At 39.5% G+C, this 26,375-nt stretch overlaps 1 protein-coding gene across 1 annotated transcript; it reads right to left on the reverse strand.

The window, feature by feature from the left end:
- Positions 1-6,606: 6,606 nt before the first annotated feature.
- On the reverse strand, positions 6,607-25,087 carry ANKEF1 (ankyrin repeat and EF-hand domain containing 1). Its single transcript, XM_081097393.1, has 9 exons — positions 24,718-25,087; positions 22,315-22,514; positions 21,449-21,598; positions 20,087-20,210; positions 13,967-14,789; positions 12,264-12,490; positions 9,572-9,738; positions 7,965-8,102; positions 6,607-6,918 (listed from the first exon to the last, which is right to left on the reverse strand). The coding sequence occupies exons 1-9, from the start codon at positions 25,061-25,063 to the stop codon at positions 6,760-6,762; spliced, it is 2,334 nt and encodes a 777-aa protein (XP_080953519.1). The 5' UTR covers positions 25,064-25,087; the 3' UTR covers positions 6,607-6,759.
- Positions 25,088-26,375: the final 1,288 nt, after the last annotated feature.

Here is a 26,375-nt window from a genome sequence, read left to right on the forward strand (position 1 = left end):
TGTTAAACACAACTCCAGGAAAAAAAAATGTGCCTTTTATAAATATTTAGAAAATAACAACACAGTTCAATGGACTATTTACTTCAAATTTATGTTCGTGTGTAGAGGCATCTGAAATCTCTCCTTTCTTTTCATGCCACCCTCCTTAAAAACAAACTATAGGCCGAGTGGTTCTCTTAGGCAGACTTCATGGCTACCCAGTGAATTTGTTAAATTGTGAATTCAATAAAAATTGCTAAACTAATTGCACTGGGGTTGATTCATTTGTACCAATTAGACGTGACCTTATCCTGTGTGTGGGGTTGAATGCATCGTTCTGTCTGGTTTATAATTTTCAGTGGTTGATACCACACTTGACTCAAGTTTGAAGAAACGGAAACTGCCAGTGGGATTGGTGAATTGCTTTCTCCTTTTAAGTAGCTGCTGAATCAGTCCTCATTGCTATTCTTGCTCATTCTTTATACTTTAAGAGTGTTTTAGACAAGTTTGAAAGTCTGTAAAAGTTATTTTTCAAAGAGAAAGCTTGTTATACAGAATAATCTTCAAGAAGTCACTGTCTAAAACTTTGTACCCAAACCTTGCACCCAAACGCATATCATTTGTAGCAGATACTCTTGGTGCGCTACCCAGATCCCCTTTACCACCTGGCTCCTCCATTGTTCAGCCGCTGTGGTTGGTGGCTGCTTTTGGTTCAGAAGGACTGCCTTTGCCTGATGGGAGCCACCTTGCCTCTGTGAGGTTTCTGCCTCCACAAGGGGCTGACCAATGACAGCCAGCCCCTGCCCTCTGGGCAGGCAATCTCTGCGGCACATTTCATTATCTAGAGCTTCCCATGGAACCAGGCTGAGGCTAACTTTCTCTTCTTCAAGTCCTCTCCCTTTTTTATCCTGCTTCCCTTGTGCCCTTAGAAACTTCTCCTGGGCGTACTCCCTCAATAAAGCACTAACATAAGAGTCCCCTATCCAGGGCTCTGTTTTGGGGGGAGCTCTACCTGAGGCACTGTTTTAAGTACCTAACTATTTAGACTCTAGGATAAATTGTTGGGCTTTGGAGAAAAGAAAAATAAACATTTGGTCTTCTATCCACTAGAATCACTGTGACTGGAGTTAGTAACTTTTCCCATATCGAATGAGTACTACTCTTTTTTTTTTCTGATTATAGAAACTAGATAAAGAACATGTCTACTTGTTTAAATCACTTCACCTGATAGTCTGAAAGTGAATCTGCTTCAAGGAACTTTCATTCTTCTAATTGTCTGGTTCTGGGTCATCATCCCTGTGCTTTTTTTTTCTTTCTCCTCCTTACCTTGCAACATGAGGCTGATAGAAGGTTAAAAACAAATCACTTATTGAGCATCAACTATATGGAGGCACCAAACGAGAAGCCTTACAGATATTACTCCATTTCAGTCTCACAGTAGCTCATTAAGGAGCATATTATTATCTCTATAGATCAGTGGTTCTCAACCTTCTGGCCCTTTAAATACAGTTCCTCATGTTGTGACCCAACCATAAAATTATTTTTGTTGCTATTTCATAACTGTAATGTTGTTACTGTTATGAATAGTAATGTAAATATCTGATATGCAGGATGGTCTTAGGCGACCCCTGTGAAAGGGTCGTTTGACCGCCAAAGGGGTCGCGACCCACAGGTTGAGAACCACTGCTATAGACAATGAAATTGAGACTCAGACACGATTTGTAGCTGATCTATGGACATCCTGCTAGTAAATGGCAGAGTGAGGATTCAAATCCAGGTCTGCTGAATGTAAAAACCACACTCTTAACCAATTCACCAAAGTGTTCACTTAAAGATAAGGACATGTTTAGAGGAGAGTATTTCCTTTTCAAGTTTATCTCTGCATATACATTTCTGTAATACCTTGTTGGCGCCCCTTTTCCCATACTATGCACTTACCGCCAGCTTCTGTATGCTTTCCAGCCAATAGCTCCCACGATGATGACCCACCAATTCAATTCACTGGATTTCCCTTGAGCACTGGCACAGCCTTACCAGTACCCCTATAGCTTGTAGCTGTAAACTGATGTAGGAATCCAGACGCCCAGTGCCTTTGCCTGTGCTCTGCAGCTCCCCACGGAGTCTTCATAGGAAAGCTCGCCCTTGTTTGATTTCTTTCACTTCCCTGTCTTCCTTCAACCCTTTATTCCTCTCTGTTCTCCCTGGGAGCATTTCCTCAACAAATCCCTTGCTCTTGAATTCTTGGCTCAATCTCTCCTTCTGAGGGACTCTTAACTAAGTCAAGATATATAAAGGGGGGGGAAAGAGGCAAATACTAATAAAACCACTTTAGTATTTTAGACTTCTGGGTCAGGTTGTATTTTTTTTTTAATTGTTGTTTATTACAAAGTAATACAAGTTCACTGTAAAAAAGAAAATATGGGTAAACCAAACAATACAATAAAAATCAATTCATAATTCTAAGGCCTCCCCCCCCAAATTACTATTTATGTGTGTGGCATATTTACAAATCTGAAATTACTATATATATACTATTTATAAGTACTTTTAAAATGAAACTTTGACAGATTAGCTTTTTTATTTTTAAAAATGTATTGGGTGAAACTAAATAATAAAATTATATAGGTTTTAGATAACAAGTCTATGATATATTATCTGTATATTGTATGTTCCCCATCCCAAGTCAAGTCTCCTTTCATCACCATTTATCTTTTTATGCCAGAAAAATTTCCTCTACAAAATCTCTTTATGCTTATGTAGAATTCTGGAGTAGAATTTTTTAAAAATATATTTTATTGATTTTTTACAGAGAGGAAGGGAGAGAGATAGAGAGTTAGAAACATCAATGAGAGAGAAACATCGATCAGCTGCCTCCTGCACACCCCCTACTGAGGATGTGCCCACAACCAAGGTATATGCCCTTGACCAGAATCGAACCTGGGACCTTTCAGTCCTCAGGCTGACACTCTATCCACTGAGCAAAACCAGCTAGGGCTGGAGTATAATTTTTTGAGGAGGTGGGACCAAGCCCCCAGGTAATGTTGATGCTGCTGGTCTATGAACCACTTTTTGAATATCACTGATGGCCTTATAGGGCCACCGAAAACTTTGACTTTGCTCTGGTTGGGTTTAGTATTAAACTCAGAGAAAAGAGAATTAATACGACTTGACATTATCACTTTCTCTCAGTTTATGTTTGCAAACAGCTGACGGTGACCCCAGAACCTTGCTACCTAGAAAACTGGCATTTAGAAAGTACTCACTAGGGTGACAGCAGAAAACTCTAGCCTCTGAAAATATACTGTGCAGATTCATTTTTTTGGTGTGTTCCTAAATGAAACCATGGGCAGGCATTCTCCCTCAATGTCAGGAGTCCCCTAATTAATTTAGGCAACAAAATATCTTATTCTCAGGAACCAGCTTGAAGGGGCTTCCCCCCGCCCCCCCCCCCTGGCCAAATCTGGGACAATTTGAGGATCAAAATAAATAATGAGATCAAAGGATTATAACCCATTTAATAAAAATGGCAAGCATGAGTCTATGCAGATTTAAACACATAAATAGGGAAGAAGAGGAAGTTCTGCCCAGTGGTAGAGATTCAACCGAGAAATGCTGAATGATCAAATTAGAAAATCATGTCATAGCAACCATCACTAGAACACTTATTTCAGGAAGGAATTATCCATAAATGCTAAAATTAGGTGGTGAGAGTTGTGGGACTAAGAGGAAATGTATGTAATTTCAAAGAATCTATCCATGTAAGTACAAAGGGAAAAAGAATAACTTTACAGTGGAGAAATCAGGTAGATACCACTTCAACCAAGGGATTAATTAAGGTTTACAAAGTTTACATCGCATATCAGCATCAGGAGCCTCTTGCGATGAACTGAGAAGCCCTGTGGTGTTCCTACCTAAAATGCATCTCCTGAATCTATTCTTGAGCAAATATGAGACAATCAAAATTGAGGGACATTTTACAAAATAATTGGCCTGAATTCTTCTAATATTCCAATGTCATTAAAAACAAAGAAATGCCAAAACCGGTGTGGCTCAGTGGATAGAGCGTCGGCCTGCGGACTGAAAGGTCCCAGGTTCGATTCTGGTCAAGGGCATGTACCTGGGTTGCGGGCACATCCCCAGTGGGAGATGTGCAGGAGGCAGCTGATCGATGTTTCTCTCTCATCGATGTTTCTAACTCTCTATCCCTCTCCCTTCCTCTCTGTAAAAAATCAATAAAAATATATATAAAAACAAACAAACAAACAAAAAAAAAAAACAAAGAAAGATGGACAGACTGTTTCAAGCTACATAAGAGGTCAAAGAGATGTGACAACTGAATGCAGCCCATGGTCTGGGATTTTCTTCTGCTCCATAGAATATTATTGGGACATATAGCAAAATCTGAATAAGGTCTGTGGATTAAACATGTAATTAATTCAAATATTGGTTTCCTAATTGACAATTGTAATACAGTTATGTGAAAGAATGTTCTTTGTTTTATGGAAAAACATGCTGAAAGTTTACAGGTCTTCAACTGACAAATAGTTCAGAAAAAAAGTTACACATACACATATGTATATGCAGAGACATAAAGAGAGAAAGTGGATGGTTAATATTTTGGTAATCTGGTTAAAGAATATTCAGGGTTTCTTTGTAAAAATCTTGCAATTTTTCTGTAAATCTGACATTAAGTTAAAATGAAAAAATAAACAGACCAGAAAAACCTCATAAAACAAACAAAATTGAGTTCTAATAGCTAATTTCCAGGCTCCATATTATAAAATATATAAGCAACCCAAGTTCAAGCCTGCCTCAGGAGAAGATGGGCATGGTTAGCTTCTTTACTCACTCACCCAGCCTTCTCCTGGACTCATTAGCTGCCTTAAAGGCCTCCATGGGTGACAAATGAGGGAGGGGTTTAAAGGAAAGGGGTTTCATGTATACGGCTGACAGAGTTGTACCCTAAAGGTGTGCCCTCTGGTAAGGCAGAGTCTAAAGTGGACTCCTGCTGTCAGTGGGCTTTTTGTGGATATTTTTGGAGGCCCTCCCCAGCACTCGTTGTACCTCTTGGTGTGGGTGAGCTAGCTTTTTACTCAGTAGTACACCTCTAGCTGTGGCCAGTTTTATGTCTCAGTTGGGCTGGGCCATAGAACCCAGACATTAGCTTTAGTGTTGCTGTGAAGGAATTATGTACATGCAACTACAATTAATTACTTTATGTAAAGGAGATTATCCTTAATAATCGGGGGGTAGAGGGATCAGTTAAAAGGCCTTAAGAAGAGAACTGAGGTTTCCCTGAGGAAGAAGAAATCCCATTTGTAAACTGCAGGGACATCCTTGTCCAACAGTGTTTACCCTGTCCTTCCTGATGGCTTGTCCTACCGGCCCCCATAACCGTGTAAGTTAACTCCTTGCAATAAATCTCTTTATATCTATCTATCTATCTATCTATCTATCTATCTATCTATCTACCTACCTACCATCTATCTATCTATCATCTATCTATCCGTCCAACCTACTGGTTCTGTGTCTCTGGTGGAACCCTGACATAACTCATTTGTAAGTATGATCAGGCCCCAGGCCCAAAAGACATTTTTAAGGTTTTATGCGGGGCCTCTTAAGTTCACCCTTCTCTCTTGCCCCACACATACTTGCCTTAAGGAAAAGTCACATATAATATCTAGTCATTCTCTATCATATATATTTTTATGACATCTGGAAATTTTGTCTAAAGTATGAGTATGAAGTATGAAGTAGTGTATGAACACAACTTGCACTACTTCTCAAGTGCTCAAGACCTTGGGGACAAATCCTCTAAGTTGGGGAAATGCTTATTTTGTCGCAGGAGAAAGGTAAGAGAATGCACTTTAAGATATTTGCTAGGGGCCTCAGAATCGGAATACCATAGATGTTGTCTTAGTTTGGGTCCTTACAGAAAGAACCTTGAAACAAGAATTGAGGTGTAAGTATTTGGGAGGTGATCTCAATAAAGACCAGAGGGGTGAAACGAAAGTGAGAAGACAGGGAAGAGAAGGGGGCCAAGGAAGGGTGTGCTATCTCACAAATCTCCACTGTGGGCATCTTGATCTTAGTCCTGCTGGGAGCTCTAGGAATCAGTGAGAACATGCACTTTAGAAGGCTCCCACCAGATGGCAACATACACTGGATCTGTTCAGTCACTACTTGGGGGCTGCTTCCAGGAGACTCTCATGCCCACATACTTTGGCCCCTACTGTACACATTTAAGTGTCAGAGGCAGCCTTCCAGCATCTGCAATCAGGCCTGAGAATGCTACAACCCCGCCGCAGAGGAGAAATGGGTGAAGCGCTGACAGTGTCTGCCACAGGTGTCAAAGTTTAGTTACCTCATACACATCACTTACGATGATGCGTGAGAAACAAACACTTCCCTTAATGGGCTAAAAACTCTCCTTCCCCAATATTAAACTGTTTTAATCAATTCCCAGAATTAAATCTTTAGCAAACATAATGGTGGACATTTGGTACATTTTTTGACAATAATGTTGTGTTTATAACTAAAATGCCATTCCACTACAATCTTAAAGAAGATCGGGGGATTTGTCCAGAATGACATGTAATTCATTGCAAAATAAAACACACCTTCTCTAGACAGCTCAGAATATTTATAGTTGTTAAAGCAAAAACAAATGTTTGGTTACAAATACTTAATTTGTGGATTGTTTTGATGGAAATATCTACCTTCTCCAAAGTTTGGTCCCTGGGCCTTGAAATGTTTAACCCAAGACGAAACCTCTGTGATTTAGTTCTTGAAAACAGCTTCCAATGCGCGAGCTTTCTCTGTAATGTTCTTCTGAAAGGGCATCATGAAGTCTTCAAAGTCCACCTCATAAGTAAATCTCTCCCTCTGCAGCTCCCTCTTCCTGATCAGCTCTGCTGTTGTGGCTTCAGGACTCCAGGTCTTAAGTGAAAAAATCACCGCCAGAGCAGGTGTAAGTATGACAGCCACACGCATGCTATATCAAGATACTTTTTTTTTAATATATTTTATTGATTTTTTACAGAGAGGAAGGGAGAGAGATAGAGTTAGAAACATCGATGAGAGAGAAACATCGATCAGCTGCCTCCTGCACATCTCCTATTGGGGATGTGCCCGCAACCCAGGTACATGCCCTTGACCGGAATCGAACCTGGGACCTTTCAGTCCGCAGGCCGATGCTCTATCCACTGAGCCAAACCGGTTTCGGCAAGATACTTTTTAATATGGTTAATTCAAAACTATCGAATTTACTCCTAAATCTATTTGAACTTGTCTTTTCCTCTTATATGGCATCAGTGGTTAGATGGGCATCACTATTTTTGGTGCTATTTGGACAACTGAAATGCTCTTTAGTTACCTCTCTGATGACCTTTGGGCCAGCTGCTGTTCATTTTTAGGATGTCAAAACCAGTAATCAATGGAATTAGAAGATTATTTGGGATTACTACCATTATGTCTTATGGAGAAATCAGAATTATTTTCATAGTAGAGGGAGCTGGTGGTCTCTTTTTCAGTATGGTTTGATGGGCATCTGCAAGACCACTCTTATTCTCCAAAAATGTCTTTACCTGTTTAATTGCAGATGTTTTAGGAAGCTACTGAATAAATCTACTACTAATAATTAAGGAATTGGTGGTGTTGAGTACAAAGAAGGGTTAGGTCTAAGGTACCAAGAAAAAGTATCTATAGCACTTGTTGACTAAATGGTGATAGGGAATGATATTGACCAAAGAAGACTTTAATCTTTCAAGAAAAATTAAAATGACAATATAGAAATTGTAATCGAGAAAACAAGATACTGGGAGCTAGACAAGTTGGACTTACTAAGTCAGCAAAAGGACACCTTTAAATAGTAACTATGAACAATAACCTTTGGATATTTGTTTTTGTGTTCTGCATAAAAAGTCTTTGAAAAATGACATCATTAGTTTATACCACATGATGAAAAATCTTTCCAAAGTACTTACCCTCCGTGGAGTAAATGTGATATTCACTTTCTTGGTATAGCCACTGGTAATCAATGAATTGAGATGAACCACATTATCCTTATGCATTTTCTTTTCCTCCAATATGGTTGGTACAGTATAAATTGATGAAAGTGGTTCCTGGAAACAAGACAAAAAAAACACACACAACTATTAACTCCATAAACCTATATACATTCTAATATTATTTGTTGTTCTACATCTCACTCTGAAGCTAGAAAAATAATAACTACTACATAAATTATAACTTGAAATGAATAGAATATTATTTTAACTTTGGGTAGAGAGAGATGTTTTGTCTTAAGTCTAGTAAATTAGTAATATCAGTGGCAGATCTCATAAGTCTTCAAGATATCCATCCTTGACCTGTGGCCATTCATTAGTCAGAAAGAGGCATTCTTACTGAAATGATAATGGTGCACATAGTAGGAGCTTTAGCTGATTGATCCTCTTTCACCTCTGGTAATCCTTGTTCTTGTAATCTATGTTTTTTATTCTCTACTGGCTGCCTATGATCCCTCCACTCCACCCACTTCTACCACCTACATTTGGTAACAATAAAGGATTTTCTTCTTAAATGCCATTCCTCTTTCCATTTGATAATAAAGCTTTTCCTTCTTAAATTTAATTCTTTGTCATGTGTTTGCAAGAATCTCCAGGGATCCTTCTGCTTCCCTAAAAGTTTCTAGCCTAGACATGCACGTAAAGCTTCCCTGCTCATGACAAAGCCTGATGTCTCAGAAATCCCCATAGGCAACAACCTCAACCTTCTCCTGATAGTTCAGAGGCAACTATACCACTCCAGATGAGCAGGATCAGTCAGTGTGGTATTTTAAACCTTCTAGAGTTATACTGTGTGATATCCAAGTTACAAGTGGCCTCATGTTCTAGGGCTCAGCAGTAATCATTAAAATTCCTTGGTGGGGGTGGTTTAAAATGAGTAATGAAGAGTATAAGACCAAAATGAAGGAAAATTATGCTTTACTTCATTCCTCATAAGGGTTATTCTTCTTCCTTTTTGGGCTATCTCATAAAATCTGAATAATTCAGGACTAAAATCTATATATATAAAAGCCTAGTATACAAAGTATCCTTTCGTGAGTTCGACCGACCGGGAGTTCAATTGCTCACTATGATGTGTGCAGACCACCAGGGGGCAGTGTGGAACGAAGGGAGGCCCCAGCCGGCAGTCAGGGAAAGGAGGCCCTGGCCGGCAGCTAGCAGCCACTAGGGATCCTCCCCATGCAGGAATTTCGTATACTGGGCTTCTAGTATATATATTCATATATATTATACAGATATGCACCTATCCAATACCAGTTTTGTTTTCAACATTCTAATTATATTTGGCTGAATCAATGTGTTTTTTGTGTGGATTCTATGTGCAACAAATATTTCTTAAACTTTTCAGTAGTAGGAATTCCCTTGCTAGATATTTCTTTAAAAGTATTGCAAAATGGTGCTGAAAATATAAATTGTCTATTATTTGCCTATGTTGTGTAAGAGTATGTAAATAGTACCACTGCCCCATTCCCCAACAAGGTTTTAAGGCATTCTAGTTACTAATGGGTAATCATTGTTTTTCTTACCTCTTCTTTCTTAATTTCAGAAACTTCAGTTTTCGTCTTAATAGGTGGCTTGGGTTTCAAAACTTTTTGGCTTTCTGTTGGTTTTGGCAAGTTATCTAGCTTTTCTTTAATCAAACCAATTATTCTAGAGTCAGCATATGCCTTTGCAACATCCATGGGAGTGTGCCCTATTTGAAACAAAAATTCAGAGCTATAATAAACAAGTTAATAATAAGTAATGTAGAAAAAATCTTATCTCAGCACAGCAGCCCTAGCATGGGCTAGTAAAGGTGTTTCTAAAGCAAATGGTATGTGTAAGATCACAGAGCTAGATCAAATATTCTCAAAGGTGGCCCCAACTCTAAAATCTTATAATTACAATTCCATTTACTGGCCAAACAATTTTTTCAAGCATGTTTCTTAAAAAGTTGATAGAAAATATTGGTAGATTACATTTTGAATATCTGATTGCTGGTTCTCATTCCAAGCAGTGACAACTTTCTGTTGTCCTCCCCTTGACATTATGTAAGGAGGTATATTCTAAAAGGTCTGGGGAAATTGATGCTCACAAGTGCTGTAATCAGGTGGCTAGGATTTGTGACACCTGTAATGTCCTTGGGCAGGCCTAGCACAATACTACCCATGACTCAGAGGCAGCCTGAAGCAGCCAGAGGTTTAATGTTCTCTGTTCAAAAATAATCCCTCTCTCTCCTTCTCCCATCCTCTCTCTCTTAAATCAAAACATATATTTTTTAAAAAAGAAGTAATGGGCCCTAGCTGGTTTGGCTCAGTGGATAGAGCATCAGCCTACAGACTGAAGGGTCCCACATTCAATTCCAGTCAAGGGTGCATGCCCGAGTTGTGGGCTCAATCTCCAGTAGGGGGTGTGCAGAAGGCAGCCAATCAATGATCCTCTCTCATCATTGGTGTTTCTATCTCTCTTCCTCTCTGAAATTAAAAAAAAAGAATGGATTCCACTATAAGAAAATGATAACTCTAAGCAAGAAGCTAAAATATTAAATCATGTGATTTTTTATTCTTCACCTGTGATATTTATAAAACAGGCCTTCTGTTTATTTTCTAGAGAGAGCCTCCCATATCAGGCCCAGTTTGGGGCTGCCCGCAGGCCAGGCTTGCTTTCCTGCTCCCAGATCACCATGGCAACTGGGGAGCAGGGAAAGTTTGGGGCTGCCCGCAGCCTAGGCTTGCTTTCCTGCTCCTGGATCCTCATGGCAACCGGGGAGCAGGGAAAGTTTGGGGCTGCTCGCAGGCTGGGCTTGCTTTCCTGCTCCTGGATCAGGCCCAGTTGGGGGCTGCCCGCAGGCCGGGCTTGCTTTCCTGCTCCTGGATCAGGCCTAGCTGGGGGCTGCCTACAGGCCGCACTTTTCTACTTACCGATGGATGGATCACTACAGTGACCCAGGCCCCAGCGGCACTTTCCTGCTCTCCAATAGTCATAGGGTTCTGGCTGGGGGTGGGGCTTAGGCGGCACGGGGGTCCCGGCTGGGGGCTCAGGTGGCACACAGGGGTCCCGGCTTGGGGCGGGGCTTATGCCCTGCTGCCCAGGGCTGCACATAGGGCCCAGATGGGAGCTCGCGCTGTCCCACCCTGCCTGTAGTATAGGATAGAGGCCTGGTGCATGGGTGGGGGCTGGCTGGTTTGCCCTGGAGGGTGATCCGGATCAGGATGGAGGTCCCGCTTGGGTGCCTGGCCAGCCTGGATGATGGGCTGATGGCTGTTTGCAGCTGGTCACACCCCCTTCAGGGTGGGGGTCTCCACTGGGGTGCCTGGCCAGTCTGGGTGAGGGCCTGAGAGCCGTTTTCAGGCTGGCGGGTGACTGAAGCTCCCAACCTCTCCTTTTTTTCTTTTTATTTTATTTCGGGATTTATTTAGCTTCTATAGCTGTCACTGGAGCTGAGAGCTGGCTCCAGCTCTGAGGGCTAAAAGCAGGTTCTGGGTTTGTTTGGCTTCTATAATTGAAACTCTGTTGCCATCACTGCAGTTCTAAGCTCTGAGGCCGAAGCTGGCTGAAAGCAGGTCTCTGGAGCTTGTTTAGCTTCTATAATTGCAACATAGTTGCTTAGAGTGCAGCTTAGAGGCTGGCAGCAGCAGGCGGGGAACGTTGGCTTCCTCTGTCACTGGAGCATGCAAGCCTCCTGTTCGCTTCAGCTGCGTGGCTGCCGGCTGCCATCTTGGTTGGCAGTTAATTTGCATATCGCCCTGATTAGCCAATGGGAAGGGTGTCGGGGTTATGGTCAATTTGCATGTTTCTCTTTTATTAGATAGGATGACAGTTAAACAGTGTGATAATTCAAGGTATGACTTGCACATTGGTGAAGTCCACAAACTAAAGCTTATTGGGTCACAATGAAATAAGCACAGGAGTTAAGAATAAGTACTTGGAAATTTTTATAGCAAATTCATAGAAGAGTTTTCTGTCATTAGATCTAGTAAAACAGTTTGCACTTGTATTTTGTGGGTGTTTTTTTCCCCATTTCATTTTTCTAGTAAATCACTTTTTATTGTATTCTGCAAAAATATCAGTCCAGGAAAGATTGCATCACAAAGAATGAGCCCTTAAACACCAGTGATTTGCAAAGCACTTATGTTTCAGCGGGAAATGTGGTCCTACAAGAATAGAATCAGAAGGGGTTTGGAATTGAACATAAATTCTCGTTTTCTAACCCTAACCACCAATAATATGTACACCTACCTTTTCTATTTTCCAGCTGGAATTTGGCACCAATATCAAGTAGGTATTTGACAGTATCCAATCTACAGCTCTCAATGGCTCGAAATAAAGGAGTTGAGTTGTTGATTGAAAGTGCTTCTATCGCGGCTCCAGATTGAATGAGAAGTTCAACAATGTCTTGTTGGCCTGCATGGCATGCAAAGTGAAGTGGAGTCCACAGAAAATTATCTGTTGCATTAACATTAGCCCTACAAGATAAGATAGATGCACAAGCTAAAAACATGGGCTATTTCAAGCACTGGAGGCTAAAAATGCTAAGACTTCATAGTTTTATCAACTTGTTCAACTGTAAACCAAGGAAGCTCTGAGTCAAGTTAAACTCTATGGCATGATTTTCTTGACAAGTGTTCTGCATTATCAGACACTCTTATCTTTGTGTATACCTATACATTTTGTTTAGCTTTAAAAGGCACTTCAGATCCTAGCGGTTATAATTTTGCAAAGGTTAAAATCAAGGAAAAGGAAAAACCTGAATCCGATGAAGATAAAAGCTGACAGGAAATATGAGTTATATTATTCCATTTTGAGTCTATTTCTGCATGTATAGTAATAATAATGATACAGTTTATCAAGTATGTAACTACTGTGCCAATAAGTGCTTTACATAACTAATTTTATCTTCAATGAATTCTGTGAGCAGAGTCCCATTAGGGCTCCATTGTAAAGATGAGAAAACTGAGGCACAAAAAGGTTAAGAAATTAACCCCAGGTTATTTAGCAATAGTAAAAGGAGGAATTAAACCCAAGTAATTGTTTTAGATTAAAAAGTTAAATGAATCTCAAAGAGAAGGTGGGGGTAGGGGGTTAAGGGTGGGTGGGAAGTGATCAACCAAAGAAATTGTATGAATATATGCATAGCCCATGGACACAGACAATAGTGTGGTGAAGGGTTAGGGTTGGGAGCAGGGCAGGCTAGAAGGGGTCAGTGGGGGGAAAAAGGGTATATATGTAATATTTCAACAATAAAGTTTTAAGTTTGAAAAAGCTAAATGAAAATATCATGCTTTGAGGTTTTAAATATATTTATAAATGAACCAAGGGAAAGACTGCTTTTTTTTCTGGAGAAGGGTATGAAAATGTTTTTAGTCATTATAGCCAACATCTCACTTATTAGAATTTGTTGGGATTCCCCTACACACACACACATACACACACATACACACACACGAGGTAGATTAAAAAGCGACTCCACATAAAATGAATAAATTCTAGAGATCTGCTGCATAATTACAGTTAATAATACTATATCAGATAGTTAATATTTGTTAAGAGGCTAGACCTCATGTAATATTCTTACCACAATAAATTTTTTTAAGTTTAAAGTAAAATGAAAAGCAACTCCACATCAACTAGGTAAAGATCTGACACTAAATTAACTTTTCTTGTGATACCCAATCAGAACACTTCTACCATCAGAGTGAAAACTTCTTGACTTTCACTTTGTGCATAGTTGTTATTGGCAAACCATCTTCATGTACACACATTCCTATGTTCCCATGAGCTTGGTTTCCCATATAATAGTAAGATAGAAGTCTAGGCTTCAGGGGTGAAGCACTTTCTTGTGCTATTAAAATTCTGCAGTTGACTGTATCTTAGCTTTCCTATCACTTTCTTGAAATAGTAAGACTCATGAAAATTTAAACCTCACCCAACCAAAAACATACCCTTTTTCAAGAAGAAACTTGACCACTTCTATGTTTCCACTTGCACAAGCAGTCATTAGCGGTGTTTTGTAATAATTATCCTTCATATCCACCGGTATGCCTGATTCAAATGCCTTTTTCAGAGAAGCTAGGTCTCCTGCCTTGGTGAGAAAGTTAATATTTGAAAATATCTTCCCTGAATCATCAATGTACCAAGCAGAGTCGTCCTGAATGGGATGTTCTGGCGGATGATCCCGATTAAACCGATTGCAATCTGTGACATTCTTGTAGGTTTCAATCATGTAATATGGTGGCCCGCCATCACTCCGGCGTGGAAATGCGTTGTCAGGGATGACGCAGACCGGGAGGGGTAAAACGAACTTGCCTTTCTTCCCCTTTTTGGCTATTCCTTTTTTCTTTTTCTTAGGCCCATAGGACCCCAAGACATAAGTCTTGCTTAAATATCGGGTTCCCTTAAAAAAATCGTTAATGTTGACCCCCGCTCCCCGGACTTTTTCACTAAGTTGAGCGATGTAGTTCAGCTGATCCGAGGGTATGAAGTCCTGCCTCTCCTCCAGCACTAACACAAAATCTTCCTTGCTGACTGTCCCATCGCCCTTGTCCACAAACGAAAAGGCTTCCCGAAGTATAGCCTCATATTCTACTGACCAGTCATGAAGCCGAAGGGCCCAGAGTGGATTCGGATTTTTGACTCCTGGCTTGGCCAGTTTATTAGCCGTTCTCTCTGCCCGCCGTATTTCTTTGCTTGCTGCTTTGAAGCCGCTTTCCTTAGCCACAGTCCTGGCTGTTTTATGTTCTAAATTCTTCCATTTCAGGTCACATCCTAAAATGTGAAGCATCATTATTATGAATGGTTCCAAGGCACTGGCATAGCTCTAACAAATGACATTCATTCAACTGTTTTTCTAATTTCAAATGCTTAGTCAAAAGTTTGTCCCCAAATTATCATCATCATAATAAAAGGCCAATACGCAAATGGTCATCACACCTTCACGCGTCTTCACGCGTAATGACCAATCAGCAGGAGGCAGGGCTTGATGGGGGACACAAGGCTCGTCTATAATAATAAAAGGATAATATGCTAATTAGACCGGATGTCCTTGTGAATGTCATTCTGGACGTCCTTCTGGCCAGAGGGAAGCTGGTGGAAGGAAGGCATACTCTTGCATGAATTTCATGCATCAGGCCTCTAGTCTATAATAATAAAAGCATAATATGCTAATTAAACCAACTGTCCTCTGGACGACCTTCCAGCAAAGCTGGGGTTGCAAGGGAAGCCCAGGTCCCAGGTGCCCGCTGGCGGCCGCAGCAAAGCCTGGGTCCTGGGTGCTGGAGGGAAGCCTGGGTGCCAGAGGGAAGCCGGTGCTGGCAGCCAGGGGAAGGAAGGCCTACTCTTGCATGAATTTCATGTATTGGGCCTCTAGTTCATATATAGAGATGAGCACATTTAGACTATTATAATTACAAAGTTAAGCTGTTATTTATTTTGCACTTTACTTTGGTAACTTCTAAGGGAGATATGTTTCCAATTTAGATTATCTGCCCCAAAGGAGTATGACATTAATCTCTATAGATACTATATTAGGATATTTGCTAAGGACTCTTCATGCCAAACAGGAAAAGAGTAAGGGTGACAATTGAATTTGGAAAGCTGGATTCAGGCAGCTTATGTAGGCCCTTAGGCACTCAGAATGCTGAAGGACAGCTGTTTCTTTTGAATGATTATGAATATAAATCAGTATGCAATCTTAAATGATATTTTATCTGTATACTCTGTGAAATTAATGTCATTTATATAGATCTGCTCTTTTTCAGTAAAGCCATGTGAACAACCTAACAGAAAAAAGAAGTAATTTGTTCATCAAGTCTAAAGGATTTCAGTATTATATTTGACCAAGTTATATATTAAAATTCATTTTTTTTGTTTTCTTCCTTAAAATGATGAGACCAACATTACATAAATGAACATAGTTTCTGAATAGATGGTGGTGGTGGGGCTCTACTTATTGCTACCAGGAAGGCTATGTTGTCTATAATAAGTGTCTTGAGGCATTAAAAATCCATTAAGTATATAAATGTCAGACTATGAAGTTCTTCCTAGTATTTTGATTCTAGAAGACTCTTCGATTGTTTTGCCAAAATCACATGATTAAAAAGTTGTTGCCCAATTAGTATTTCTAGCAACCAAATTGTATAGGCAGCTAACATAAAACATGCCTCTCTAACACTTTATAATTTTATCCCTTGTCAAAAAGAAAATTAATCACTGATGCTTTTCAAGATTAATATTTCCTTCAGTATTGTCAAAAACTAAAAATTTATACTCAAGCTGAAAGTTTATTAGTGATAGAAAAAGTGTATTGAGACAATAAGGATTCTAAAATTTCTATATTGGACAGTTTTAAGAACAGTGACTTATTAGGAAGGGGTCTCAATAGTAAAATTCCATAACATAATAATTGCATAGTAATTCTGAGTATGCTTTTTTATTTACTGAACATTTTTGCTTATTCAGGGTGTCTGGGGTTATCTACCACCTCCCATTCCACTCCTATATTCACTTCAGCACTATGGATCCAAGGATTATTAAAGCTGTTTAGCTTACTATTTTATTATCTGTTCCCAGTTTTCTCCTAGTTAGAAACCTTTATGTGGATAAAAGACTAAGACATCTCAGCTTAAAGATCTTAAGGTAGCCCAGCCAGTGTAGCTCAATAGTTGAGCACCAACCCATGAACCAAGTGGTCACTAGTTGATTTCCAGTCAGGGTGTATGCCTGGGTTGTGGGCTTGGGGGCCTGAGGTGGGGCAGAGGGCATGCAGGAGGCAGCCAGTTGATGTTGATGTTGATTTCTCATCTGTTTCTCTCTCCCTCTACCTTCCTCTGTTTCAAATAAATAATAAATAAATAAACAAACAAACCCATTCATCTGCCCTTCATCTTCACTCTGTGAAGCCTTCCCAAAAGGTCTCTAACCCTTCCACTTGAAGATTCACTGACCCTTTGTTCTGGCCTTCCCAAAGACATGCCTTCCTCCTCTCCTCAGCACTCCTTTTAGAAAACAAATCTGAAGGTATTTTTTCCTCCCCTTTTTGACCTTGGAGACTTTGTCTCCTCCTTTATGATTATAACTAAAGACCCATCCATTCCCTTTGTGACTTATGTTCCTCTGTGGGGCTGGTGCTGTAGAACATCAGCAGCCAAAGGCCCATGAAAGGGAAAATTTTCCATGGGGTAGAACTACTCCAAACTCCCTCCCATGTCAGGACTAGGGGCAAAAGAGGAGGATATTAAGGAAGATAGTTTAATGTGGGACAAAAGTCAGCCTTTTCAATGAAGTATAGAAGAGACTAAATCGATGTTTACTCAGAAATGAGCATTTTATTGCTAATGGTTTCTTGCTGCTCTGATGGACTTAGATCTAAGATGTTAAAAGTGGAAATGTAACTGGTAATTCTGCTGCTATGGAATTGAGCCCCCCTCATAGGATCTGGTGACGTGGTTGTACTTCCAAACCCGTTAACAGAATTCAGAACGTTTTCAGATGTTTGTTTTAAAACTACAGTCTAGTTTTATGATTCGGCCAGGAAGATAAATCTTTTCTGCATGGCTAGGGAAGGCCTCTGGCATGGCCCAAGCTCTGGCCCTTTGCTTTCTATGTGTGTGTGAACAATAGAGTATATGTTTGGTGATGTTTGTCCCAATAAAAAAGCAATAGACATGTTAAAGTTGAAGAAGCTTGTCTCAATCTGGGCAGATGTTTAGTTTTTAGAAATACACTATATTAAAAATGAAATGTCAGAATAAACTGCCGATTATAACAGATTTGAAAACAAGACTCATAAGATGGTTTATGAGGGCAAACATTGCATTTGATATGTTTTCCTTTATTCGTTAAAAGTGTTCATTATTTCGAAGGATGAAGGAGTAATCAGTTAGTACACTATTAGTTATGGCAGCACATTAGACTTATCCTATCTAATAAAAGAGAAACATGGTAATTGGCGTACGACCACTACCCTTCCCATTGGCTAATCAGGGCGATATGCAAATTAACTGTCAGCCAAGATGGCGGCCGGCAGCCAGGCAGCTTGAAACTAACATGAGGCTTGCTTGCTTCAGTGACGGAGGACTCCAACATTCCCTGCCTGCTGCTGCAGGCCTCTGAGCTGCAAGCAACTATGTAACAAATATAGAAGCTAAACAAAACCCCAGAAACCTGCCAGGCTTCAGCCAGCAGGATCGCAACATTGTAAACAAAGGCCAGAAACCTACTTTCAGCAGCGGAGGCCTAAGAGCTGGAGCCAAGCCTCAAAGCTAAAGTTGGCCCAGAATAAAAAAAGAAAAAAAAAAAGGAGTGGTTGGGAGCTTCAGTCACCCCCAGCCTGAAAACAGCCCTCAGCCCCTCACCCAGACTGGCCAGGCACCCCAGTGGGGACCCTCACCCTGAAGGGTGTGTGACCAGCTGCAAACAGCCATCATCCCCTCACCCAGGCTGGCCAGGCACCCCAGTGGGGACCCCCACCCTGATCCAGGACACCCTCAGGGCAAACCAGCCGGCACCCACCCATGCTCCAGGCCTCTATCCTATATAGTAAAAGGGTAATATGCCTCCCAGCACCGGGATCAGTGTGACAGGGGGCAGCGCCCAAACCCCCTGATCGTCCCTGCTCTGTGTGTGACAGGGTGCGGCGCCCCAACCCCCCCCCCCACCCCCCACGGGCCCTGCTCTGTGTGTGACGGGGTAGAGCCATAACCTCCCCATCGGCCCTGCCCTGAGTGTGAGAGTGGTGGCACCCCAACCCCCTGATCAGCCCTGCTCTGTGGGTGATAGAGGGCGGCGCCCCAGCCCCCTGATTGGCCCTGCTCTGTGCATGACGGGGTGGCACTGCAACCTCCCCATCGACCCTGCCTTGAGTGTGACAGGGGATGGTGCCCCAACCCCCCAATCAGCCCTACCCTGAGCGTGACTGAGGGTGGAATCACAACCTCCCGATCGCCCTGCTCTGTGTATGACAGGGGGCGGCACCCCAACTCCCCAATCGGCCCTGCTCTGAGCCCGACCAGCGGCTGCACCTAGGGATTGGGCCTGCCCTCTGCCACCCGGCAGCAGGCCTAAGCCAGCAGGTAGTTATCTCCCGAGGGGTCTCAGACTGCGAGAGGGCACAGGCCGGGCTGAGGGACCCCCCTCCCCCCGAGTGCACAAATTTTTGTGCACCGGGCCTCTAGTATGTAATATTAGTGACTATGTATGGAATCTCTAGGTCCCAGTGACTTCTGAAATTCTGTGCCCTTGTAAAAAAAAAAAAAAAAAAAAGCAACAACCCAAAAGCACTTTCTCTGCTCTAATATAGAGTCATAGGACTTTAAGTTTTGCCTATTTCTCAGAAACTGGAAAAAAAGAAAACTATCATACAGTTCAGCAGAATGCTGTCCCATCTCTAACAAAGAATTAAAAATTTTAATGTATATTCAATTAGTATGTAATTAACAAATTGATCCATTTCTTTAAATTTAATTAGTTAATATTATCATTAGGTTATATATAACATAGTTTATATTCCTAAGTTAACTAAGTTACTTAAAAGCTACAGAAAAAGCTAAAATAATAAATATTATTTACATTTCAAATTTTCCATGAACATTTTCAATTTATTTCATATTTCTCCCTAAAATATTTTCCTCATAATTTCAAATCATTCAGAAGTTATCATTGCACTTGACACAATAGAATATTTTTAATAAAATAATTAAGGATTAAGATGAACAGACATGGTTTCTAGTGCTTGTCCTTGCTTAGATTGATGTTCACATATTTTTAAAAAAGGAGTTTAATAACTATAACCATTTTATAATAATCTGTTGACTCATGATTAGATTTTGAACAATAACCTAAAAATATTTGGGAAAATGGGTTCTTATCACTTTTAAGACCAGACTCCTGAGTTAACAGAAAGTAGAGTAAGAAAATAAATTCAATTTTCTTTCTATATACATGAGTGGGGTTGGGCTACTGAAAAACATAAGCAACTAACAAGTGACAGGCCCAAATTCCCTACTTATCTACAACATGGATAAACCATAAATACTTTAAGCATAAAATTGCTAGGCAAATTTTACCTCGCTGAGCTATATATTTACAGCAATCTGCAAAACCACCCATGGCAGCATAATGAAGTGGTGTGTTCCCATTCATTCCAATCAGTCCCATATCTCCATTGTAGGCATAAAGAAGCTTCAATATCTGTAAAACAGTGGATAATGTAGGGGAATAGGAATGTACATTTAGTGAATGAAGATTGCTCCTAGACCTGTGCTAGCCAATACATTATGTTAGCCACATGTGATTACTTAAAATTAAATCAAAATGAATTAAATAGAAAATAATCTTAAAAATACAGTTTCACTAGCCATATTTAAAGTACTCAAAAGCCACATGTGGCTACTGTATTGTACTCTATTATACAATACAGACATACAACATTTTTATCGTTGCCAAAATTGCTCTCAAACAACCTTGACGCAGGGGTCGGGAACCTTCTCTCTGCCAAGGGCCATTTGGATACTTATAATATTATTCAAAGGGCCATACAACATTATCAACTTAAAAATTAGCCTGCTATCTTTTGTCCGACACTTAATTAACTCATCCCTAATGCCTTGCCAGGGCCAGAAGAAGTGATTTCACAGGCCGGATGTTCCCCACCCCTGGCTAGAGTTTAAGAAACTCTATATTCAGCTGGGGGACTAGCATTTTGGTAAATCTAGGCCATTTTAGAAAGCATCAGACTATGGCAAACATCATCAGAGGAGCAAATTCTTTACCAAATTAAATTCTATTGTGATGCATATTTTATTGCAGAGAAGAGACTCAATGAAGAAACTAAGGGTAATTATGTTAAAACTCAGAGAAAATTGAGTAAAGAAATTTTTGATATAATTCAGCATTTTAAAAAATAAGGCCATCTTTGGTTCCCTTTTCTTTTTCTTTTTTTTTTTGGCTGCAATGTCAGTGTACCTATGAGATAACCTTTGCTGAAATGTCCAGATAATCAGAATAGAGTTTACAATTTAGGTGCGTCATAAGATACACAACATATAATCATGGTGATAAGAGTATGTTGGCATTGTTTTCCCCACAATTAGATCATAATATATTTTGAAGATTCTAATATGTAATGGAGTGCATAAAATACAGTAGACCCAGTAGGCAAAACTTTTAAGTTGTCATAGTTAAGAATACAGAAAAAACACCACTAGTATTAGTCATGTATAAATTAGCAAGCAGATAAAATTGAAGAGCTGTATGTTTTTAAAAATAATAGTTGGTGTAAAATATAATTTTAGAATTATTCAAGGAAATCAAGATAGTAATGCAGAAAAAAACCTGCCCAATTGAACCCACATTAATATTTAAAATTTTTGAGAAAAAGGAGAGAAAATTTTTAGCAACAAATTTTAAAGCGAAGAGTAGATTATTACATCAAAAAAGCCTCCTTTGGCAGCAAAATGTGCAGCCTGATGTCTCTCGTTATCAAATGCATTCACTTCACCTCCTCTTTCCAATATCCCTCGAACCAGTTCTACCACTCCTTCTCTTGCCGATTCCATTAAAGCCGTGCGACCTGTGGCCTGGATATAAAGCAGATGAAATGCTGTTTATGTTAAATGACATATTCAATATAAATATGATCTAAATCCATTTGGCCTTAAGAGTCACAGACATGCTTAGTTCTCTACATTTTTATTAGTTTCATGAAACAAATAGGAAAAATGAAGCCAGTGCAATGGGTGAATATCCAAAATGTAGAATTCTAAAGTCAGAGTGGATCACACCAGATGTTCTTGTGAGAAAAATGCAGTTCTTGCAAAGATTGTAGAGCAAAAAGGGAAAAAAATATGCTAAAATTAGATTTTAGGTGTTTTCTATTAAGAAAAAAATCTGATTTTGTCTCAAAATTACAATGAAAACATAAGAAAATTCAATAAAATTAGCCAAATGAGAAGAGGGAGCAAAATTAATAAAAAAAATACAGCATAACTACATATTTTCTTTTCAAAAAGATAAACATTTATTAGGATTTAGTGATACCTTGTGTATTTTCTATAATGATCTTTTAACATTTATGCATAATAAATACCAATTTTCCAAACATAATTAGGAAAGAAGCTGTAGGATTATGGTAATATAAAGGTATTGAAAGTATATAATCTTAAAGCATTTTGAATAGAAATGAACAGTCTATAAGCTAACAGAATAATTTTGCCATATCTAAATGCCAAAGTTACAGTGGTAAGACTCTATAATTGAAAAAAATGAATATTTATAATCACAGGAATAGTCATACTGTGTTGATAGCATTTGGATTGGCTCCTTTTTCCAAAAGTGTCAGGCACATTTCTTTAATATCATGTGCTGCTTCGCAAGCTCTAAGGAACACCGGTTTTCCATCATAGCTACAATTGTTGACGTCTGCGCCATGTTCCAGGGCAATCAATGCACAGCGATAATGCCTCTTAGTAGGTAAAATGCAGTAAAACAAAATACCTGTAGAAAAATAGAATCCCCAAAGAATACCTATGAATAGTTTCTATACATTTCAATCAGATAAAAAGGAAAAATGTTAATTTTAAAATTCATAATTAACTAGTTAAAGTGATAGAGCAAAGGCATATCTGTCTTTGTGTTCTCTCTGAGATAAACTGAAACACCAGGATAGAAAAACCAAAAAAGAAACTCAGCTTGTGATAGGAAACAGTCACAAGCAGGTGTGGCTGAGAGCCTTACCTTCTTCATATTCCGCAAAGCAGTTCAAAGAGAAATTACAATGTGGGGGTAGAATATGTCCCACATGCTTCTAAGGATCCAGTAAGTATTTTTAATCATTTAAATGTTTGCTTATCCTTTAGAAACAATGTGCAGTGGGTCAAACATCAGTCTCTGGAAAATAGGATGTCAATGGCAGAGAGACTATGGTGGAATAAGCAAACAGTTTGGCAAGTGGCAGTCAAACTGAGGGATGTGCAAGGTGAACTAGGTTCATGCATGTGGGGAAGATGAGACACTTGCTGCTGGGAGCACAGAATGGGTTCTTTAGAATCAAAGCAATATAGGGCAGTATTAATAAGGGTATGTGTGAGACAAGATTTTATATATGTTTCAAGTTTCATTTGCTACTTCTATCTTTTCCTATGTGATTTGCCATATCATTTTCTCAGACGCTCAACTTCCAGAACCTCGATAAGTTTAATATTAATTTGAATGAGCTCAAATTTTAACCTAACGGCTGTTAATATTTGCTTCAAACACTCACTTGACCTTGTTTCTAATTTCACCTTGATTAGTTTTAATTTTACAATTTTATTATTTTATTTTTCTTAATTGACCTTCCCCCATAATTTTACCATTTTAGATATTTATGCTATAAAATTTCTCCACCTGTTTTCCTTGTGATTTTTCTTTTTCACACTCAAGGAGGTAAACATGTTTCATTACAGTGTTTCCCAAAGTGTATTAAACAAAACTCTAGGTAAATAAGATGACATAAGGAAAAACTATTTTATGGTCAAATATATATGGATAATGTCATCATCTTTAGTCTGTCTGACAAATGTGAAATCAACATGCCTAAAATATATTTCATCCAATGTTTCTCCAATGAATTTGACAGTGAAACCAATGTTGCATGTACCACTTATCAACATCCCAGTGATTCAATGGTCTGTGAAACACACTTTGGAAAATGATGTTCAATAGAGATTTGAGAGGTTCTGTTTTTGTTTTGTTTTGTTTTTAGGATATGACATTTTAAATTACATTGGACCCTGGAATGCATCTGTAGTTTACTTTCTTACGTGGTGCCAGAAAGCAGTTAAATAACTCTTCCTGTCTCTGTCCTCTCCTTTCTCTTAAGCAAGTGACTGTTTGGAGAGAGTTACAAAAACACATTTTGTTCCTATTAGAAAACATTAACATTATAAAACTGCATTCATTTCTCTACTGTGGGCTGATGATAATGGCTTTGTACTTGATGCAACTCTTTGGGACAAGTGATGAGATCTACCAATTTATATTAAGCCTAGTCTTAATTTTCTTAGTGATTTTCATGAGGTTATGTCAACTCTTGCTGGAACCTGGGGTGATCTGGGCAAGAAGCTCCGGGACCATGGTATTGAGATGGGATGAGGGAGGGGAGCAATGTGGAGGAGTGGGACTGTCTCACCTGAATAATCATAGAAATGCCATGTGTCAATTTGAAGTCCAATTATTTAAAATGACCATAGAAAGTTGGAGTTTATGCCAGAATCCACCTGAGTCCTTCAGATTTCCAAGTATAACAAACTCCTTTTTACATCAGACTATTACGAAGAAACAAAATCCTTCTGAAGTCCTAAGCCTAGTACTACTCCCAGTTCTAAACCGTAAAAACGAATAAGAAATGCTCTCCCTCGTTTGGTCTAAACAATATTTCATAATGAATGATTAGGATGACAATAATATTAATGTGTGTCATTTGAAAATCCTCCATTTAGAAAAACCACCTAACAGATTAATCTAATTTTTTATATGAAAAAACTATCAGATCTGGTTTCCCTAAGAGTTACCTACACCATTTTCAAATTATAGGGAGTTGGTATTCTTAGGTGCAGGAGTAATTCACTTCTAAAGTTGGAAAGCAAAAAACTTCACTTTATTGATTTCTGGCTATAAAAAGGATTGCATCTGCTAGATAGAACGTTGGGGTTTTTACCTTTTCCTTCGTTATCAACTAGCGTCATATCCGCCTTTGCCTTGGCTAATATTTCCATGGACATTTCATGGCCCAGTTCTGCAGCCCTCATTGCCGGAGTGCAGCCCATTCGGTCTTTCACATCAGGGTGGGCACCAAGGCTAAGGAGAAAGCTGACCATGTCAGTGTCATTGGAGACCGAGGCTAAGTGCAGAGCACTCTGTCCGTCAATAGGATCTGTGAAATTGATTAGTTCAGGGTAACCAAGCCTGGTCAGCTTCTCTATCTGCTTCTTGTCTTTGTTCCGAACACACTGGAGACATTTGTAGATTTGCAGGTTCTCAAGTCTCTTATCTGCTAAAGCCATACTTGACCAACTTCTTGAAAATGCTTTTGTGGACCAACGCAAATACTAAAGCAGAAACAAACAAACAAAACACACACACAAAAAAAACCCACACATACAAAAACAAAACAAAACATGGAACTCAAAGTTAATTATGTCACCTTGATTTTGATTAAATGATAATATTTTAAAGCTTCTCCAAGAAGAGAGGCTGTTTCTTATTATGGAAATAATATATGGAAATATTATTACCATAATTTATTGCAACTGATTTCATGAAAATAGAAGTTACAAAATACAAAAACCTTCAACTAGTATAAAGTTAAAATATTTCAAAACTAATCTTTCATCATAATGAATACTATGTGGTTTTCCTGTTATCTCTAATTTTCCCTCCTTGATGCAAACGTCCCATTTACGTATGAACAAGGTGAGGCTAATTAAATTGCCAAGGTAAGGAATTGAGCTCCCCACTATATAGCTCTGTACTAGCATGTCCCCCCAATGTAGAGACCATATGGGTTTTAGTCGTTAAAAAATGTGATAAAGAACATGCAGCGTTTTGAGATGCTCATTCTAAACAGGAATCTACTGTGCTCTGTGAAATACCAAAGAGAGATAGGCAATTCTTTTGTCATCTTATGTGGCAATGAGGTAATCTTTTGAACCGAAGGGTAGGCCAGACTAGGCACTTCCAGCATGCTTTCCTCCATATTTTATTCTGGGGTTGGAGGAACCTGTTATCTTATAGGGAAACCATTCAGATGGTGCAGTGTTACTATCATAGGCCAAGTCATTGTCACAGCCCCTAATTTGTCTCACTGCTTCCACAACAGCTCTTCTAGTCCAATTTCTATTCAGTCCCCAGAAAAAAAAATATTTTACAAATGTAGATCAGATAAGATCAGACAAGTTTCCCCCTCAACCTTTGACTGGGGCTGCCCCTTTCATCTCCTGTGATCAGAATTGGTCTGCAACCCAGGCTTAGCCTGTGTGAGGGAACACTCTCCCCAGAAACAGTGAATGCCTCAAGAATATGCTAAGAGACATCAGCCAATCAGCATCCCGTGGACCATTCTGCCAGAACTGTATGGAAAGGCAGCTCTTTCTGCTAGTGGTTAAGCAGGGGGGTGTGGGCTGGGGCCATCACAGAGAGCCTGCAGGAGAGGCTGAGCTGGATGGCAGCAGCTACATCCAGGACCCAGTTGTGCTAGGAGTCACCTACCACTTAAATGTTCAGGGTTGCATGAGCAAAAACACCCTTCCCCAAACTTATTTTGGTAGAAGCCAGTTGGCTGGGTTCCTTGTATTTGTAATGGAAAGATTCAATCTT

The sequence above is a fragment of the Myotis nattereri genome, assembly GCF_964212035.1.
Source record: "Myotis nattereri genome assembly, chromosome: 8".
Classification (NCBI taxonomy): Eukaryota; Metazoa; Chordata; class Mammalia; order Chiroptera; family Vespertilionidae; genus Myotis; species Myotis nattereri.

Bases quoted from the DNA above. Each gene is read 5' to 3' on its own strand.
- ANKEF1 (XM_081097393.1), bottom strand. From the start codon at position 25,063: ATGGCTTTAGCAGATAAGAGACTTGAGAACCTGCAAATCTACAAATGT. The intron at 8,103-9,571 runs GTAAGAAAAACA...TCTTGTTTCCAG, and splicing joins CTGAAATTAAGAAAGAAGAG to GAACCACTTTCATCAATTTA. The intron at 6,919-7,964 runs GTAAGTACTTTG...TTTTCACTTAAG, and splicing joins TCACATTTACTCCACGGAGG to ACCTGGAGTCCTGAAGCCAC.